Raw genomic sequence first — 19,435 nt, forward strand, 5'->3', positions numbered from 1 at the left:
TTGATGAGGATATAGTCAAAGCTTTGAAAGGAAAACTTAGAAGTCAACGGAATTCTAATGCATTTCTATGCAAATTATTATACATACAGTATATTCAAACATGGATACAAAAATGTTAATCATTGGTTAATTTGATATAAATTCTTCTTGCCTTTCCCAGATCCTGTGATAAAGCACTCTTCAAATACTACAGTGTCTGAACCACAAGCCCTCAGTTGCAGAAAATGAGTTGTACTCAAAGAAATGATCGTCCACTTGAAGATGAAGATGTGACATTCAAACTCTTCTGTTTCTTTGGTTCAGCCCTTTGTAGGCCTACGTTTGTAAATAATGCATTATTCACTTCTGCACATTGTTTTTCCGTAACTTTTATTTGTATTTTTTCAGAAAATTGCATTGTGATGCTTATTTATTAAGTGATGTATTATTCATGTGCTTTTCAGTAATAGGGGTATAACTGAAATGTTATAAATATAGCTCTGCCATAGCATTTCACTGATCTTTGTTATAATGTATTTTGTTCAAGAGATTATATATGCTGCTGTACTTTTTTAATGTAATCTTATGTATTTATTTTGCAATGTACACAACAAGATACTATATTAAAGTTTTCTTGATTTCAAAGTCTGTGTATGTCTTAACATTTATATTTAATTATTTTTGCACTTTTAATATACCATTTTGAATACTGAATAAAACAGCTTTATAATATATTAGTGTAATGCTAATACATTTTTAATGAGCTGAAATGCTATTTAAATGTTCTTGAAGTACTTTAAAATTAAGCTTCAAATATAGTATAACTAGTTTAAGACATGAAAGTATATTTTTAACGAACTGTAAAAAAAAAACACTTAAATGCACTAAATGTACTTGAATTGGTTCCATTTTAGCACAATTTAATATATTAAAATATAGTGCAAATAGCTTAAAATTGATCTTAAGCATATCTTGAAATACACTTAATATACTTGAAGTTGTTTCAAAATAATACATTTAATATGTATGTAGTGCAATTTAAATATATTTATTTTTATGAATTTGTAATGTACTTGTAACACAAATAATGTACACTTTAATATAACTAATCAGGCATATAATTAGTCCCTACACAGGTATACTTAAAGTATACTAAGTATATATACTAAGTACACAAAAATACACTAAATGCACTTAAAGTTATGTTTTACTACAATGTAATTACTACTAAAATATACTCGTACAAAATTAGTTGTTTCAAAAAAGCATATATATATAGTGTATATATATATATATATATATATATATATAAGTGTATATATATATACATATATGGTATATTGCTTGTATGTTTCGAAGACACTCGTAATGAATTTGTAATGTACTTGTAACAACAATAAAGTACACTTTAATATCACTAATCAAGCATGTAATTAGTCCCTACACAGGCATATACATAAATTATGCTAAGTATACTTGAAGTTGTTCCAATTTAGCACACAAGAGTACACTAAATACACTTTACACAGTTATGCTTTACTACAATTTAATTACAACTAAAATATACTTAGTACAAAATTAGTTGTTTCAAAATAGCACACTAGTTCAAGTTAACTAATCATTAACACACTTGAAGTAGACTATACTAAATTAGTCTGGCTGCAAGTAGGCCTATACTATAACTATATATATATATATATATATATATATATATATATATATATATATATATACTATAACTATATATATATATAAAAAAAATCTTTTTTTTTTCACCAGGGATACCCAAGGAGTCGTCTCCATGGCAACCTCGCCACTCTTTTCATTATCCTTTAGTGAAACCCTGGCACTTCTGCTGTGAACTGCGCTGTTTCTCACCCGCACTGAGAGCTCATGTCCAACAGTGATGGCAGATCAAGTGCGCGCTCTCCACTCTGCTTCTCACGCTGCGCGCGCGCTGCTCATGTCCCTCTGAATACGTTTCTTGAATTTCCCACTCTAGTCCGTGTCACATCCGGTACAGCACCACTGCTTGGCCCCGCTTCTCAAATTTCCTGCCCACACCTTCCCTCTCGTATTAACCAAGCCAAGTTTGTCCAGTGATGAAGTAATATTTTCGCCGCTTTCGTGCACATCCCTACATTCGCGATCGGATCGGTGGTCCAGGAAGAAAGAGGACGAGGAGGCGTCGAGGAGCTGAGATGAGATAAATATGCAAAGAGACGCATCTGTAAACCATTCCAATCTTATTTTCCCATTATTTTGGCGCTGAATTAAAACATAGCCTTTACGCAATTTCAAGAGGAGCATCTAATAGAGAGCCGGACAACTGGACAGACAACAGCTCTGCATGTGATATCTTCGGATAAGGTGGCATCGGCAGCAGAAGATGCAGCCTGCAAGCAAGCTCCTGAGTCTCACCCTCCTTGTACTGATGGGCACTGAACTCACCCAAGTAGGTTTATAAACGCCATTTTCAGCGCACATCTCGGGCTAATTAGGCAGATATGCTCAAAATAAGCCGGTTTCATGTATTATCATAAGTGCAGATTAAACTATTGGGCAGCAGAGATCGGGATGGACTGATTTGATAAACCTCATTTAAGAAAATCACAGCGGGGTTTCTTGTATAGAGCCTTCGTACCACATGGCTAGAGGGGTTATTTTATAGTAACTTTTATGTTGGTTATTGTGCATGATAATGAATGTGTTTTCATAGTAATAGTTGACAGTTTTAGTATTTAAAGATAAATGCCTCTTGGAAGCAGTAAATTCTCTGTGTGTGTGAGTGATCGTCAGTATCATTGTATCATTTGTATGATGATTCCTATTCAAGATAAAACACTCCAGGGCTTGTGCAGTGTTTTCTCATTATCCACACTGTGATTGTCTCTGACACTCTACAATCTCACTTTGAAGACAGAAATAGCAAGCAAATTGCTTTCTCCACACTCATTGATGCTTTCTCTTCAGTAACTGTCATTTCTTACGCCTTTGACATTTTACACTGTTGGTGATTTAATCAAATGGAAAAAGCTATACTGAAGGGGCAAGGTCATTTACTTTTATGTACAGAAAAATAATTTAGCCTCTTTTCTATCTCATAGGCTGTTCTGTGTTTGTTTTTGTCTTTCATGGGGCTTTATTATTATTATTATTATTATTATTTCACCTTAACGCTACAAGCTATTAAGAAAACATGCTAATATTGTGTTTGTTTACGAACTGTGATTTATTGTATGATTCATTTAATTGAATCATTTGTCTGAAACTAATTGCCCTGTGCCATGATTTGTAATCTGCCCCAAATTATAAATCACTGAAGAAGAAAAAAAAGCTCCTGTTTAATTTGATAATAATGCAGGTTGATACAAAATTGACATTGTTTCCAATTATATTATGGAGTTAGAAGCACTTCATATTACAGCATGTTAATACATTCAGAAGTAAAATATTATTTTTGACGATATCTTTAATCTTTAATCAAAATAAGTTGATTTGCACATTATTATTTTAGAAATTTGCTCAAAACGTTTGTGAATATGGTTGACCTGCACAGGAAGGACATTTCTCATGTGTAAATCAGTGACCTATCAGGTATTCCCCCTTTTGTGTTAGTGCAGGTGAAAACAAATGTTGCTAGCCAAAACGAAAAAGGACAGAAAATGAAGACGATATAGAGGAAAAGGATGTTCTTACATTATATCTGTTTAAAATGTCTGGCTGTGAGTGCTATTTGTCACCAGTTCATTAGGAACATGTCTATGATGTATATATGCAGCCTAGTACAAACCAAAGATGTTTTATTTAAAAAAAAAAAATAAAAAAAAAAAAAAAAAAAAATATATATATATATATATATATATATATATATATATATATATATATATATATAAGCTGGGCAAGGGGGTGGTGGGTGGCAGGGCGTCTGACTGGAACTTGTCAAAATGTTAAAAATGAGAAGGAAACCTGTACTGCCCTCTTTTGGTCAAATGATATCATGACACGCTGAGAGACAATTGGTCAGCTATCCTTTTAAAATTCCTGTTCAGAAGTGACTCATAAATGAGTGAGTTATCTTTTTAATCTAACATCTGCTGATATTTTAGAGTTTAATTACATGCTTAACAATCATAGAAACTTTATTTTATCTAGAATAAATAATGTGTCTAGCATATCTAGCATATTCTATCTAGCATAAATTGTGTGTAGGCTATGCATACTGTGTACCACATACCGTAGAGAGTCGCGGTACAAGTAATCGTTATTATTACACCGATGAGCCGCATTACACAGCGCGCAAATTATTCAACGGAGTCGACTTTAATTCTCGCGTAAACCAAATTGTATTGCCTCCAGCACATTTGCCCCTTTGTGTGTATGTCTGTTATGTAAATTTATAACAAAGCAAAAGCAAAAAGCAAAAAACTGTTGCCACAGGCGAACGCGCCTTCTGTTCGCAAGCGTCTATTTAGCACATAGGCTTATTCTGAAAAAAAATTGTAGTCCGTTATCCAACTTTGATGCATACTGCAACGTTGTTTCATTACACTTTTTAAATATTTAGTTAATTAGGCTACTTATTAAGACATCACTCTCTGCATCAAAGGGAGGCGCCTCTTACAGTAAGGCTATTTAGGAGCAGAGTGCATTTTGTCTATTAACTGTTTTAAGTATAGCTGTCAGTGTGGGCATCGTGATACTAAGGAAAACTTTGTACATGTTCAGTGATTTCGTTCGTGCGTCGAGCGCCAGGGGGAGGTTTGTGATATTTATGAATTTTTCACCAATACTGGGTGGGCGGGGGCACGGAACCAGAGAGATGAGATCGTCTGCTGAACTACCGTCGTTCGTTATTCGCGTGAAGAAAGGAGACAGCACATCACTCTGCTTATAGCCTAAACCGAGAGAGCTTGCGTGATTCTAAAGTTCAGTATAGTATAGGTGCGAGCAGAAGCGTCCGAGATGAATTCATTTACACTGAGTGCTTTACAAAAGCACATCACCTCTGTCAGTAGCGCAGGTTATCAGAACAGTTCTCTACTGGAAAGTGTATAATGAAGGTTACTGGGAAAGAGAAGAGCAGAGATGTCGGTGCCTTTGCTGAAAATTGGAGTAGTGCTCAGCACGATGGCGATGATCACCAACTGGATGTCGCAAACGTTGCCCTCTCTAGTTGGTCTGAATAGCACCAAATTAAGCGTGGCACCCCCGGGTGTGCCGGACCGGAGCACTGGCGTGAGTTTCCTTATTCTCTTTGTTCATGTTCAATTTAGACAATACGAGCTGCAAAAAAAAAAAAAAAACATTTATATTATTTATACGTTACAAATGGTTATGCTATTTGAATAATGCATGTTATAAAATGGAAAAATTATGTAATTCGGCTATAAAAAATACATTCCAAATCTATTAAAAAGAACAAACAAAAAAAAATTTTTGTAGACTCCAATATAATGTTTTATACATGGTGCATAGTATTCTTTTAACTACTGTTCGTTGGAGTATATTTGAATATGGTAATTCTTAAATACTATGGATTGAAGTATATGGTATTACCCTGTGATATCATTACCATGGTGGTACCGCCATATAAGGAGAGTTTCAGTGTGCAACTATATAAGTGTTTAATGTTGATTCAGATTTTGTGCATTAGTGGAATTGTTGCTATATATAATATTGTATAATAATTTTTATTGTTTGGAATTTAATCTCAGTCACAGACCTCAATTATCCAATGGGGTTGCATGACTTTAACTGTACAGTACCTATTCATCTTTTATGTCACTGCACAAATCAATGTAGAAACACAAAAAGCCTACAATGACAAAAAAATAACACATTTTTTTACACTTTTTGAACACATGTATTATCATTAGTTCTGTGTGTGTGTTTGTGTGTGTTTGTGAGTTTTTTTTAAGACATTAGACATATTTCACTTTATTGACTTTGAGTGGGTTTATAGTCTTGGGTAATTGTTATGAGTCACCTATATAAATGCTGTTGAAATCTGTATTATTTAAATCAGTTATATGTGAGCAAGAAAAATATACTCTCTTTTCTATTTTTTTTTTTTAAATGTATGCCTTTACTATTTTGATATTGTGGTAAGCTCTGTCCTCACACAATAAAAACAATAGATTGTATTTTAATCTGAATTCAGCATTAGTAGCAGATTTACAAAGATGTTCCTTAGATTTAATAAAAAGTGCTTTCTGTCCGCATTGGTTTTGAATATGGATTATTCATTAGATTACTCAGGATTAGGGCAAGACATACGGAAAACGCTCACTCTTCCAGATGGCTCTTTTATGTAAAACCACTGGGTCATAAAATCTCCTTCGAGAAAAGACCATTTCACATCAAAGCACCAATTACGAAAATCCTTCGAAAACTGTATTTTGTCAGTACATTGACCACTAATGCACTGCTCTGCTCTTGATGGACAAGGAGAAACAAAATGAGAGAGAGAGAGAGAGAGAGAGAGAATAGATACTGCTTGGCTCAATAATAAGTTTCCTTAGTCCTGCCACAAATGATCATATATTATTTTGTTAAGTTATAGCCTACACTTTATAAACACTTTTGCTGGAAAACAATTGCATACAGTGTGACACATTACTGATTTTTTTATCATTTTTATCTCATTTTGAATAAAACTCATGCTTCCAACATTAGCAAGTCGTTCTTACAATCACAAAATCTTCATCTGTATCAGCCAGCTAAATAACATTACCTTGGTGACATATTTACTTCAGCAGAATTGACAAAAGCAACATTCCATAAACCACTGTCACCAAGTGTTTAAAGAAACACATGATTAATTAAATGTAAGATTATTGCAACGTAAACATTAAGACATAACACAAGAAACATAAGAACTGGCATGACCGTTTCCATCAACTGGCCAGAAAACTCTTCCAGTCTGACCCTTGTGTAAGTGTTCAGGCAATTAACCTCCCCAAAGACTGCAGTCACTGACCTTTTTTCCTCTTTGTTTTGCCCCTTGCCCAGGTGCTGCCTGCTAACCCTGAGGAGTCGTGGCAGGTGTACAGCTCAGCGCAAGACAGTGAGGGCAGGTGTGTGTGCACTGTTGTGGCTCCTCAGCAGACCATGTGTTCACGGGACGCCAGGACCAAACAACTGAGACAGCTCTTGGAAAAAGTAACCTTTGAAAATAATCCACACACACAACGCCCTACTGTCAGAATAAATAGCTCACTTTCATAGATCTTTTCGGCAAGGTTGTCACCCAGCACATGGCTTATAACTCGTCTCTTATGTTCTCTTTCAGGTCCAGAATATGACTCAGTCCATCCAAAGTCTTGACCAGAGGACCCAGAAAGACCTGGAGTATGTGCAAAGAATGGAGGTGCAGTTGAAAGGCCTGGAATCTAAGTTCAAACAGGTGGAGGAAAGCCACAAGCAGAATATCGCAAAGCAATACAAGGTGTGTACAAATATATGAACTCATCCAAATTTTCTTCACTGTGGTTATTCCATTTGTAAATGTCATATTTAATTCATAACCGCATACAATGTTTCCCATTTACAAAAAGGTTAACTCACTTATTTAATTCCGCTCCCAACACTGGCCTTTAACATTACATTAACTAATCGATCTTTGAGAAAACAACTGAGCATATTCATTTTCTGTATATCTGCATGCCAAGTGAGCTCAGGATATTTGTTATGAATGATTTCTCCTCCTGAGTGGATGACACAGGCATTTTCCCCACAAGTGAATTACAAAACATGATTCATTTTCCATCTTAGGTATTGTTAGCTGCCTGATATCAATTGCATCTGCATGCTAATGAGGCTGTTGCTATTTTTCGAAATGGAGGCGCAGTGATTTGTTGCGCATTGCAATTTGTAGTGTGTATCCGGCTCCCAAAGTGGCATAGATTTTATAGATCTGTCTAGCACAATCTTTTAGCTCCTTCAGCATTATCTAGCCATTCAAAGTCTTTAAAAAAAATAGTGCATTGGACATTTTGTTTTTGTTAAACTGAATATTATGGTCAGGAATGTGCACACAAATCACGCAGCTCAGAAGGCCAGTGTTGGCAGCACCTCTTTTTCATTTACCAAGTAAGAAAACTACTCAAAACATTTTAAGGCTTGACCTTTAAACATTTATTACATGAAAGCATCAAATATTTGGATGCAATCACTGGAAAAGGTCATCGTATACACCGTCATGATCTTTATAGCAGAGCCTACATAGCGCTGTTCACTCTCAGAAGTTCAGGTATACACAGAGCATATATACAAACATGGCATTTCAGCTGAAGTAGGAAACCATAAAGAATGAATTTGATAAATGGAATCAAAGGACATGGGAAATGCATTTTCTTTGTTTGGACGAAGATTATTTTGCACTTTATGATCCCAGTACATTATAATATTTATTTATTTACAGTATGACATTTCAAATATTAAAAAAGATTTTCTATTTCAAATAAATGCTTTTCTCTTGAACTTTCTATTCATCAAAGAATTGTGAATTTATTTTATCACCATTTTCTCAAAAATATTAAGCAGCACGACTGTTTTCAACACAGATAATAATAAGAAATGTTTATATATATATATATATATATATATATATATATATATATATATATATATATATATATATATATATATAGTTATTTTAAATTATAAAATTTCACAGTGTAACTGTTTTACTATATTATTTTTTCTTCTAAGAGACTTCTTTCAAAAATATAGAAACATTTTTAACTAACTCTTGACTTTACATATATCTTAATCTATGTCCTCATTTATGTGCGTAGACTTGGGAATAAACCGTCATGATTATTTGCACATCTGCAAATAATTTCAAGCATGCATTTGTGTGTTAGTTCATCCTGTTTAATTATTTTTCATATAAAATGTGTTGCATTATTTCTGTACATACAGCTGTATCTGTGAAAATGTGTGTATTAGAAAGGCTAGCGAGTTAGCTATTCAACAAAATTTTATTTTCTTGCTTGCAGGGCTAACTTTATGAATTAAATCAAAGCTGCAGAGACTGAAGAACAAGTTCAATCCCATTGTAATCCTCAGCTGGTCAACTGATCGCATCATTCAGTTTATTTTAAATACAAAGCAACTTTGAATTCTGTTTGCGCTCTTTTTGTGCATGCCACTATTGCAGCCTTCCTTGAGTAGATTTTCTTATGTTATGACATCTTCTCCATGTCTTTTCCTAATTCAGATTTGTTTATGCACATTTGGATATTTTGAAACAAGAGAAACTATTGTTGTATGTGAAGCATGTAACCTTCGACACCTTGCATTTTAAACACTGGAAAATAAAGAGAGTTTTTTCAAATTTTTGCTGGTGTACTGAGAACTTGTTTTATGCCATGTTGAACTCTACATCTGTTAGACACACTCAGAAATCGTGATAGAGTAGGCAGAGAGGGCAAGTGCAGGGCAAGACAGGTGTTTGGAGACAATCGTTACACGCATGCCTACTGAACCAAGCCTATTTTAACCTTACAGGCCATAAAAGCGAAAATGGAGGAACTTAGGCCAATGATACCAGTGTTGGAGGAATACAAGGCCGATGCAAAATTGGTAATGCAGTTTAAAGAGGAGGTCAAGAATCTGACATCAGTGCTAAATGAACTGCAGGAGGAGATCGGGGCCTTTGACTACGAGGAGCTTCACAACAGGGTGTCTAATCTTGAGGAGAGGCTTCGTGCATGCATGCAAAAATTAGGTAGGATGAGTTTGAGCACAAACACAAACAACCTTTATATTTCATTGCATAATATTGCATACGACTGTGCACAAGAAGAACAATTTGTTGTTATAACACACACACTTTAGCATGCATGAAAATAAGATTTTTCTCTATTTAATTTTTTTTTTTTTTATTACGATTTGAACAGCCCGGTTAAAGCAGCTAGAAAAAATATATTGGTGTTGCTTTTATACAGTTTTATTTAAAAAAAAAGTTAAAACGTGCATAAATAAAGGCACACCACTTTCTAAGTACATATAGCTAATAATCTAGCCTTAATATGTTTTTGTAAATGCAAGTCAAGATACTTCCCTTCAGATACAATGGCCCTGACTCAGTGAATGATGATTTTGAGCAAAACACGGTAATTTACTGTGCCGCTTGGAGGCATTAGCATGCTGAATCTAAACAACACAACATGTGCGCCGGTCCTTCCTTTATCTCTGTCATTTTCCCTGTTTGAAATGCTGTATCTCAGCATAGCTAATCTGATACAGACAGTAGCAGCAGAATCAGATGTTGCCTTATTCTAAAATGAGGAATGGATCTCATATGGATGTTAGACACAGACGTGACTAATGAGAAGCTGCTGTGCTGTTCTCTACTCTGACAAATGCCTTTGGGTCCACCTGAGCCATGGCATGAATTCATAGTGACTTTACAGGTAAATTAAATAACATTATCAAAATCAGTATGACAGGACACAGTCTTTGACACGTCTCTGATTTATAGACAAATCCTCAGTTGAATGGACATCAAATGATTTTATCCAAAAGCAAAATGTACGTTTTTCACAGAAATATTAACAACTATTCATACATTGGAATATAGGTCAGAAGTAACAATAGAGAATTGCTCTTCTTTTTGGAGCATTTATTTTAGATTCAGATGAATAACAGATTTATTACTCATGCATAATGCAAATGCAGCCTTACTTTGATTGATTAAAGGAGGACAGCATGCTGGGTTTAGTGCTTAACAATAAATACCCCACCCCCCCACCCCCCAAAAAAAGAGCTGCACTCTTGAGTTTTCAACTGAGCCAAAAGCTACATGCAGTGATAAAGAGAGCCATCTAAATATGATCATGGGATTTTATTGAAAGATTGCTATTCCCAGTACAGTAATCTCCTGGCTGCATGAATTTCTAATGCTGCATTACACAAGGGAGTTAAATTACTGGATGAAAAAAAAAAAATTGTAGTCAATAGTGTTTTGAGAGAAGCAACTATTTTGTGATTGTTTACCATAAAATGTCAAGCATTTTTAACAGTGTCCTGCAATATGATTAATCAAAAACAACTTTAAACCATTTCCAATTATTCTATAATTATAATACCTGTAACAGGTCATATTAATTGAAAGGCTTTATTATATTATATTATATTATATTATATTATATTATATTATATTATATTATATTATATTATATTATATTATATTATATTTTGAAATAAGTATCTTATGCTCACTAAGGCTGCATTTATTTAATCAAAAGTATGGTAAAACAGATATATTGTGAAATATTATTACAATTTAAAATAACTGTTTTCTATTTTAATATATTTTACTGTAATTTAATTATTTTGATGGTAAAGCTGTATTTTTAGCAGCCATTATTCCAGTTTTCAGTGTCACACGATCTTTCAGAAATCATTCTAATGTGCTGATTTGATGCTCAAGAAACATTTATTATTATTATCAATGTTGAAAACAGTTTTGCTGCTTAATATTTTTGTAACTGTGACGTGATACATTATTTTCAGGATTTTTTGATGAATAAAAAGTTAAAAAGAACAGCATTTATTTGAAAATATATATTTTTCTTTACTGTAACTTTCGATTAATTTAATGCATCTTTGCTGAATATAAGTATGAAAAAAAAATTACTTGAACGGTATATTGTATATTATGTTGTACTTACATACAGATTTAATCTAAAATCTTGATTGAAAAATGTCAACCATTTCCAATTCCATTTATTAAGGTGCATATGTTGTGCTATAAATGATCCATTCAGTTGGTTGCTTGGATAAAATCACCAAGTCAACGCAAAGAGTTATTAATACATTAAAACTAGTAATGGGTTTCTGCTAAGCTTCTCTAACCAATTATGTATCCAATGGCATTCCATTATGCATAGCATAGTAGATTTAGCAGAAGAAAACTTGGAATGGGTTGGCAACATTTAATGCTATGGCATTATGTAAATATGTGGGAAAATTACACAAACATGTTATCTATGCAGAGCAGCAGTCTCACATTAGCGATGTAGGGCTGTGAACTCGGTGATGCTTGCTGTATATTTCAACATAATTGCATCAACAGTCAGCAATCATGAGCACTAAAGATCCCAGCCTTCAATCCACAGTATATTCAGTTTCTACCACTGCTTTGCAATCCTAGAAAAGGTACTTTGTTATTTATCTCCTAAATACACTAACATAAATTCAACTAACATTTGGCCATCGGGTCTGGTGGAAAGGCTGACCGCCTGTGCTGAGACAATTAGTCAGGCTGGTACTGTACTTACTGAATATTGTGTGTCATACTATATCTTTGAATTCAGGTTTTGGAACAGAGAATTGGGTGAGTAAATCACAACTCATTCAATCCCAAAAGGATTATGGAATTGCACAGGTCAATATTAGCAGATTATGAGTAATCGTATAGAGGTCAGTCTGTTCAAGGGCTTTGCAGTGAATTTAATGTAGGGTAAATCAGTATTATTTGATTGCAGTAATTTAATGCCAAAGCTTGTATTTTTTAAAACATATAATATAGCCCACTGATTTGTAATTTGAAAGAAGAGCACAATATCAAATAAATAAGAGATAATGGACAGTCGGCTGGTCATGATCGCAAAATAAACCCAGACGTAAAGCAGAAGGGTTTTTTATCATCCTGAAAGGGTTTATTTTGTGACGATGACTGGCCGACTCACCAAACAAATAAATACATGAACATGAAATATTGAGGGAGTTTTTATTATGTAAGATGAAAGAGAGCACAAAGGGAAACAAGAGACTTGAAAAATGTCAGACATACAGTTTAGTGTCATTATATTTCAGTGATTGAACAATCAGAATCAAGTATTCTGGAGAGCCATGTAATGACACCAGATATCCAGGTCAGTGACATTTAAAACAGTTCTTTCACCAGAACTGGCTCCAGTGAGGTTTTATATAAAGCATCACAATGATCACATTTCAGTGTCAAGAACAGAATATTGTAAAAATATCATGGGGAAACAGAGGAGTATCTATAAATGTACTTTTCGTTTAAAAGCAGTTGCTATTCAGTGAACTGCCAGAACAACACAACCAGAGAGAGAAAGAGAAAGTGAGAGAAAGGGATACAGCATCAGTTCTCTGAAAGACATAGAGTGACAGAAAAAGAGGTCCAAGAAGTATATAAATGAGAGAAGAACACGCTTCCTTGTGAGGACGCTTACAACACTGCAGACGTCTATAGAAGTTATGCTCCAGTGCATCTGTCTGACACTGTGTCAAAACAGAGAGCATGAGAGGTTCACTGATGCCTGCAAACCTCTGCCTGAGTGCCTAACACACGGCAGAATATGACAGGAACTCCAACGCCTCCCCCATCCACCACAAGCCCATTTACCAGTGCAGAACATTGAAGTTTAACAGCATTTCGCTCTCCCATAAGAAAGCAAAGGAGATAAAGGAAATAGAAGAGTTCACCAAGAATAAAAATTCTTTCATCGTTTACTCACCCTCATGTCATTACAACTCTATATTCATTTTTTTCTAAGAAATGTTAGACTGGAATGAAATGCAATGAAAGCAAATGGTGACAAAGGCTGTCAAGCTCCAGAAATGACAAAAAGCACCATAAAAGTAACATTACAGTAGTCCCAACTCATGCACTATATTCCAAGTCATTCAGGCAATTTGAATATGCAATTTGAATTTCAAATGTGGCATATCACATTACGAGACACATGAGAACCAATGACGTTTGGTGTCACTGACGTCAAACCTGGTGTGATACATCCCGACGCACAATAGAATATTATCAGTGAATAACAAATTTCCCCTGATGGTGATATGGGTGAATTCATCAAATCTTTACTGTCTTAACTGAACTTATATAGCAGACATTTTTGATTTGATATTGTTGGAGCTTGACAGCCTTTTGTCACCATTCACTTTCATTGCATGGAAAAGAGCAGCATAAAAACTCTTCCAAATATTTCCTTTTGTGTTCTACTGAAGAAAAAAATTGTCGGTAACACTTTATTTTACAGTGTCCTTCTTACACGTTACATGTAGTTACTAAAGTAATTACTATAAATACATGCAACTAGCCCTAAAACACACCCTAATCCTAAACCCTAACCCATTAAGTACATTAAGTATATTAAGTACATCAGTTAATTAGTATTTAAATGTATAGTTACACTGTAACAGGAAGTACATGAGGGTGATTAAATGATAAAAAAATTGATGAAAACAATGTTTATTTTTTACTGTTATTACCAGCTTGTGGGAAGCTTACAGGAATAAGTGATGCTATAACCATGAAGACATCTGGATCAAGATATGGATCCTGGATGACGGATCCGCTTGCTCCTGACGGTGATACGAGGGTGAGTTCATCAAATCTTTACTGTCTTAACTCAATCCATTTGGATTTTTGTGTAGGAGAAAATAGCATTGATCACTTCACACCCCTCATTTTAATCACAACTGGCTTTCTTTTGTTTAAGTGTTTTTCTTGGCTAAAATGTATTGGACTTCGTCTTATCAGCACTCTTTTTATCCCTGCAGTGTATTTTCTTGCAAACATGCCAAGAGTGTGGTTTATTAAATTACCAGCACACATTAAGATGCAAATGATAGGTGTAAATCTTGCAAGATTTCATTAGTGTGGCAGCAAAGTCATTCCCAGTAAGAGCTGAATGATGTCTGTTAATTCCTGTGTCAGTGTTTCCCACACACAAGCGTTGGTATATTGCTGTTGGTTTCATATCTTTGTTCTCACATATACTTTAGTAGTCTGTGCTAAAACCAAAAATCGTGTAAGACTATTTTAGTTCCCTGCCTTTGCAAGCTTTCTGTCTTTCTCCAATTTCTTGAACAAATCTAACACATCCATCTTGGTTAGATGTCAGTAGCAAGTAAGTTGCTTGACAACTAATCCATGATCCCATCATATATTAATGCAACAACTTCAAAGAGGATGGCTGAAGGTGAAGCTGTGGAGTTTTTAGCCCCTTTGAGATGGATCGATCCAGTAGAAAAGCCCAGAAACAGAAAGGCATCTGGCCTGCAGATCTGTCTGAGCCTTAAATGATTGATGAAGGGTCAGAGAGTTGCCCTTGAGTGAAGCCTCTGATAGCCTTAGAGTGCAGCTTTCATATATTTCAGGGTCAGACCGTTTTAAAATGTGCTTGTTTTAAAGATTGGGTTTTAGGAAATAGGTTCACTGCAGGGATATGCTAATATAGGCAAGTAAAAAAAAACAGACAGACCAGTCCTTAGGACTCAGGTTACATGCTGACCTTGACTGTGAAGGGATCAAAGACATAAGATTGTCCACAATAAAGAAAAGGAAACAAATCACATGTGACAAGCCAAATGAATGTCATGGGTTGTAAACATTAAGTACGAGGTAATAACGTATTTTCCTTAAACCTTGAATACATGTGAGTGTACACATTAAAATAAATATAATTATACTTTAATTAAAAGCTGTTTAACAAATAGAATGAATTATTAATTTATAAATAATTCATAAATAATTAATAATTCATATTTATTAATTCATTAATGTCATTATTTTTTATACCACATGACATTTTACAACCTGAACTCACTTTGCCTTGTCACAGAAAGGTCATATTTTCTGATAGTTTAAGAGGCTTATTGATTTTTACACAGTCATGAGGGTCTTTTGTTTCGTATCGTTTCATATGTTGATGCATTTTGGTCTCCATATGACTTGGCTATTTGGTTGACAGAAGTTTTCAAATATTAAATCCAGTGAAGCCATTTAATAATTTTTAATAAAAATGTATAATTTTTGCTTCTAATAATAATAAAAAAAAAACTATACCAAAGTGTTTAATAAGGTGTTCTTCAAGAATTTAATTCTTTTAATGAGACTTTCCAGGACCTTTCATATCATGACAGTTTTCTCACCCTGACATTTTTTTACCCAGAACATTTTCAGAAATTAAAAACCTGCTCACTATAGCATGAGTAACTGTATGCATTTGTAATGCATTTTTGAATAAATTAATAGTTAGGACACTGATGCTCATTCATTTTTCCACCACCAGGTGTGGTACATGGACGGTTACCACAACAATCGCTTTGTCCGGGAATACAAGTCCATGGCCGACTTCATGTATTCGGACAACTTCACCTCGCATCGACTTCCTCACCCCTGGTCGGGCACAGGACAGGTGGTCTACAATGGCTCCATCTACTTCAATAAGTTCCAAAGCAACACCATCATCAAATTCGACTTTAAGACAGCCACCATCAGCAAGTCTGGTCAGCTGGATTACGCCGGCTTCAACAACCGCTACCACTATTCCTGGGGTGGTCACTCCGACATTGACCTAATGGTGGACGAAGGTGGGCTTTGGGCCGTGTATGCCACCAATCAAAATGCTGGAAACATTATCATCAGCAAGCTCAACCCATCAACCCTGCAGATCATCAAAAGCTACACCACCAACCACCCAAAGAGGAGCGCAGGCGAGGCTTTCATGATCTGCGGGACGCTTTATGTCACCAATGGATACTCGGGAGGGACAAAGGTCTACTATGCTTTCCATACCAACTCCTCTACTTATGAGTATATCGACATCCCATTACAGAACAAGTATTCCCATATCTCCATGCTGGATTATAACCCTAGAGACAGAGCTCTTTATGCATGGAACAATGGACACCAGGTGCTGTATAACGTCACCTTGTTCCACCTCATTCGCTCTGAGGAACTCTAAAGTGGCATTCTCCATCCGTCCGAGCTATACAGTAGCACTGAGGGAATTTATTACTGAAAATTAGAGTAATGCCTGATGATTGTTCAATAAAAGAAGGCGTATCAAAAGTAATAGTTAACGGCAACATAATGAACAGCTGCCAAAAAGTCTCTTTTTTTAAGCTCTCCTTAGATGATTATGTTTGAATTTTCACTGCTAAAAAAAGAAAAGATTTTATTAATTAGTATTTTATCTTATTGTACATTTAAAAATGTCGAAACATGATTAAGCAAAATTACGTACGATAATAAGCGTTTTTCTAGTATTAAGCATAAATTGAACAAAATCCGGTTAGATTTATTATATATATATATATATATATATATATATATATATATATATATATATATATATATATATATACATACATATATATATATATATATATATATATATATATACATACATATACAGTATACAGTATACTTGTACAGCTTACGAATATGATTCAATTATAGTAGGGGGCAGAGAAGCTTGATGAAAGAAAGATGTCATTAAGTTACCCAGTTATGTCCTTTGTATTAAGAGCAATCAAAGCTATTTAACATCAACTAAAGAACCGAAGGCACTGACTGTTGGAGGCAATCTGTTAAAAAACTGCAGTGTGCTGTTGTGACTGTATGTAGTTTCTGATCTTCGCAAACATTTGCATGAGCATTTTTTAGCACTACAATTCACATGATTGTATGTTTTTTTTTTGTTTTTGTTTTTCGCAGTAATATGACCCTTGAATGTGAAAAAGAGATTAGATTAGTAATGGGTTCGCTATGCTTCCTGCCATGTTTCATTTTTGCTGTATCTTTTGTTATGGGTTATCTTTTTTTCTAAATTTGTGTTTATAAAGTGACTCTTAATTAGTAGGATGGATTGTAAGAAAAAGAAGCCAATTAGACTATATATATATATATATATATATATATATATATATATATATAGTTGTCCACAAAAAAGGTGTCAAAAGACAATGTGAAAAAAATATGTATTTACAGGGTATTATTCTATGATTGTATTTCAAGACAGATTCATGTGTCAGCTATCTTAGTTAGAAGAAATAGATGGCGTCATCTAAAACTGTTATGCTTGCGTCTGTGGTGTACTTGCAATGTGATTCATATCAATAAAGCCAGTCTTTATTTTACACTTCTTGCCTGAAGCAAATTAAATCATGAGCCAGATATGTGTAGATCAAATGACAGTCTCCAAAATAAAGTTCTATAAATAAAGAAAACAATATTCTCTTTTTTGTGTGGCGAAAAAGATTTCTGCGGATAATGACCCGACTTCAGCTTCCGAAGCCTTCTGGAGCCAAGGGAAATGTCAAATGGGACTGAATAGTCTAAAGAAAAATAAGACCAGTCTAAAGGTGGATATCATTACCAGCCTATATTCTTTCTCCATGGTAACGGGGGCAGAAAGTGATGACCTCATCTGTTTAGCTGCAGTGAAAGAGCTGATCCAGAAGCAGTGGGATATGCACTAAAGACAGAGCAACTCATTAGCCCTCAGCTCTTCTCTAAAGGCAGTGTCAAATTGAATTGTCTGGTCTGTCTGAGCTCAGCAAATGCACATTTAATTCAAGCCACCATGACACTGGCAAACCACTATTCAGGGAAGACATAGAGCCCTAAAGGTGCTTATTTTTAATGCATTTCTTTCTTCTTTCATCTCAAGGCAGCCATTAGATAAACTAATCTAATTCCCCTCAACTCGTCAGTGCCATGTAGCCACCAAAGTCATAATTAAGCCTCTCTGTTACGTTCTCATTGTGATGAAAGTCATCTTCCCTTTTTATAATTTTGCAATATACAACTAATGTAATTATTTCACAATGAAAAAACTTTTAATGCTTTCAGATGCAAAGGACATTTAAAGAGATCACCAGAAAGAGTTCACCAGAAAATGGAAATTCTTACCCCTTTACTGGCATACATGTTGTTCCATAGTTGTTCCTGTTGAAAGATATTGTGAGCAAAAAAAAAAAAAAAATGACTCAGAAACTCAATGTTGTTGATTTTTTTTCAGTGTTGTTTTAGATTTCATTTTTTCCACAAAAACACTTTTTAAAGGTCCCATATTGTCAAAAATGAAATTTCCTGGATTTTTTCATGATAACAGAGGTCTAAGGGGCTATGTAACTTCAAAACAGTCAATCCACAAACAAATACACACAGCCTGCATAAAGTAGCTGTGCCTTTTCAACGAGCCATTGTGACTTCCGTAAAAATGTGATGTCAGAACTAGGTCTACTCAGTCATCGCCTTCAGTCCCACCCCGAGCACTGCCCACCGTCCCTCCCTCCTTTTGCCCAACCCCAGACAACATCGTAACAACATGGACACATGTCGAGAAAATGCTGTTCAGTCAATGGATGTAGAGACTTGCACTCCCGCGGGACCCAACGCAACAGAGTGCGGCGCGGGACTAAATGTGATGGCCGAGTGCGGGCGTGAGGTACTCGTGTGTGTGCGGATTGTGGGAGAATAAAACGATTCGCGGGACTCTGCGAATGTATCTTATATCTAAAAATAAAACATCTAAAAACAAATAAATTGCTATTCATATGTTGCACAAAAGCAACAAGAATAGCTAAAACTAAATAAAAACGATTTACAGGCCAGAACGAGTTCCCTTTCAAAAGCTGTGAATATAGTGTGTAAACACTTCAATAGAAT

At 34.8% G+C, this 19,435-nt stretch overlaps 1 protein-coding gene across 3 annotated transcripts; it reads left to right on the forward strand.

Annotated features, from left to right (window-relative positions):
* Positions 1 to 1,845: 1,845 nt before the first annotated feature.
* Positions 1,846 to 16,916, forward strand: olfm1a (olfactomedin 1a). Of its 3 annotated transcripts, none has more exons than XM_079870607.1 (6): positions 1,846 to 2,434; positions 6,994 to 7,143; positions 7,274 to 7,429; positions 9,496 to 9,715; positions 14,248 to 14,354; positions 16,050 to 16,916. In XM_079870607.1, exons 1-6 carry the CDS (start codon positions 2,369 to 2,371, stop codon positions 16,722 to 16,724), a joined length of 1,374 nt encoding a protein of 457 aa, XP_079726733.1. In that variant the 5' UTR covers positions 1,846 to 2,368; the 3' UTR covers positions 16,725 to 16,916. The 3 variants fall into 3 exon arrangements, with proteins under 3 accessions (XP_079726733.1, XP_079726734.1, XP_079726732.1); XM_079870606.1 differs by lacking the exon at positions 1,846 to 2,434 and adding an exon at positions 4,421 to 5,217; XM_079870608.1 differs by lacking the exons at positions 9,496 to 9,715; positions 14,248 to 14,354; positions 16,050 to 16,916 and adding an exon at positions 8,985 to 9,328 and having other exon boundaries at positions 1,854 to 2,434.
* The last annotated feature ends 2,519 nt before the right edge of the window (positions 16,917 to 19,435 follow it).

The sequence above is a fragment of the Squalius cephalus genome (assembly GCF_949319135.1).
Source record: "Squalius cephalus genome assembly, chromosome: 5".
NCBI lineage: Eukaryota > Metazoa > Chordata > Actinopteri > Cypriniformes > Leuciscidae > Squalius > Squalius cephalus.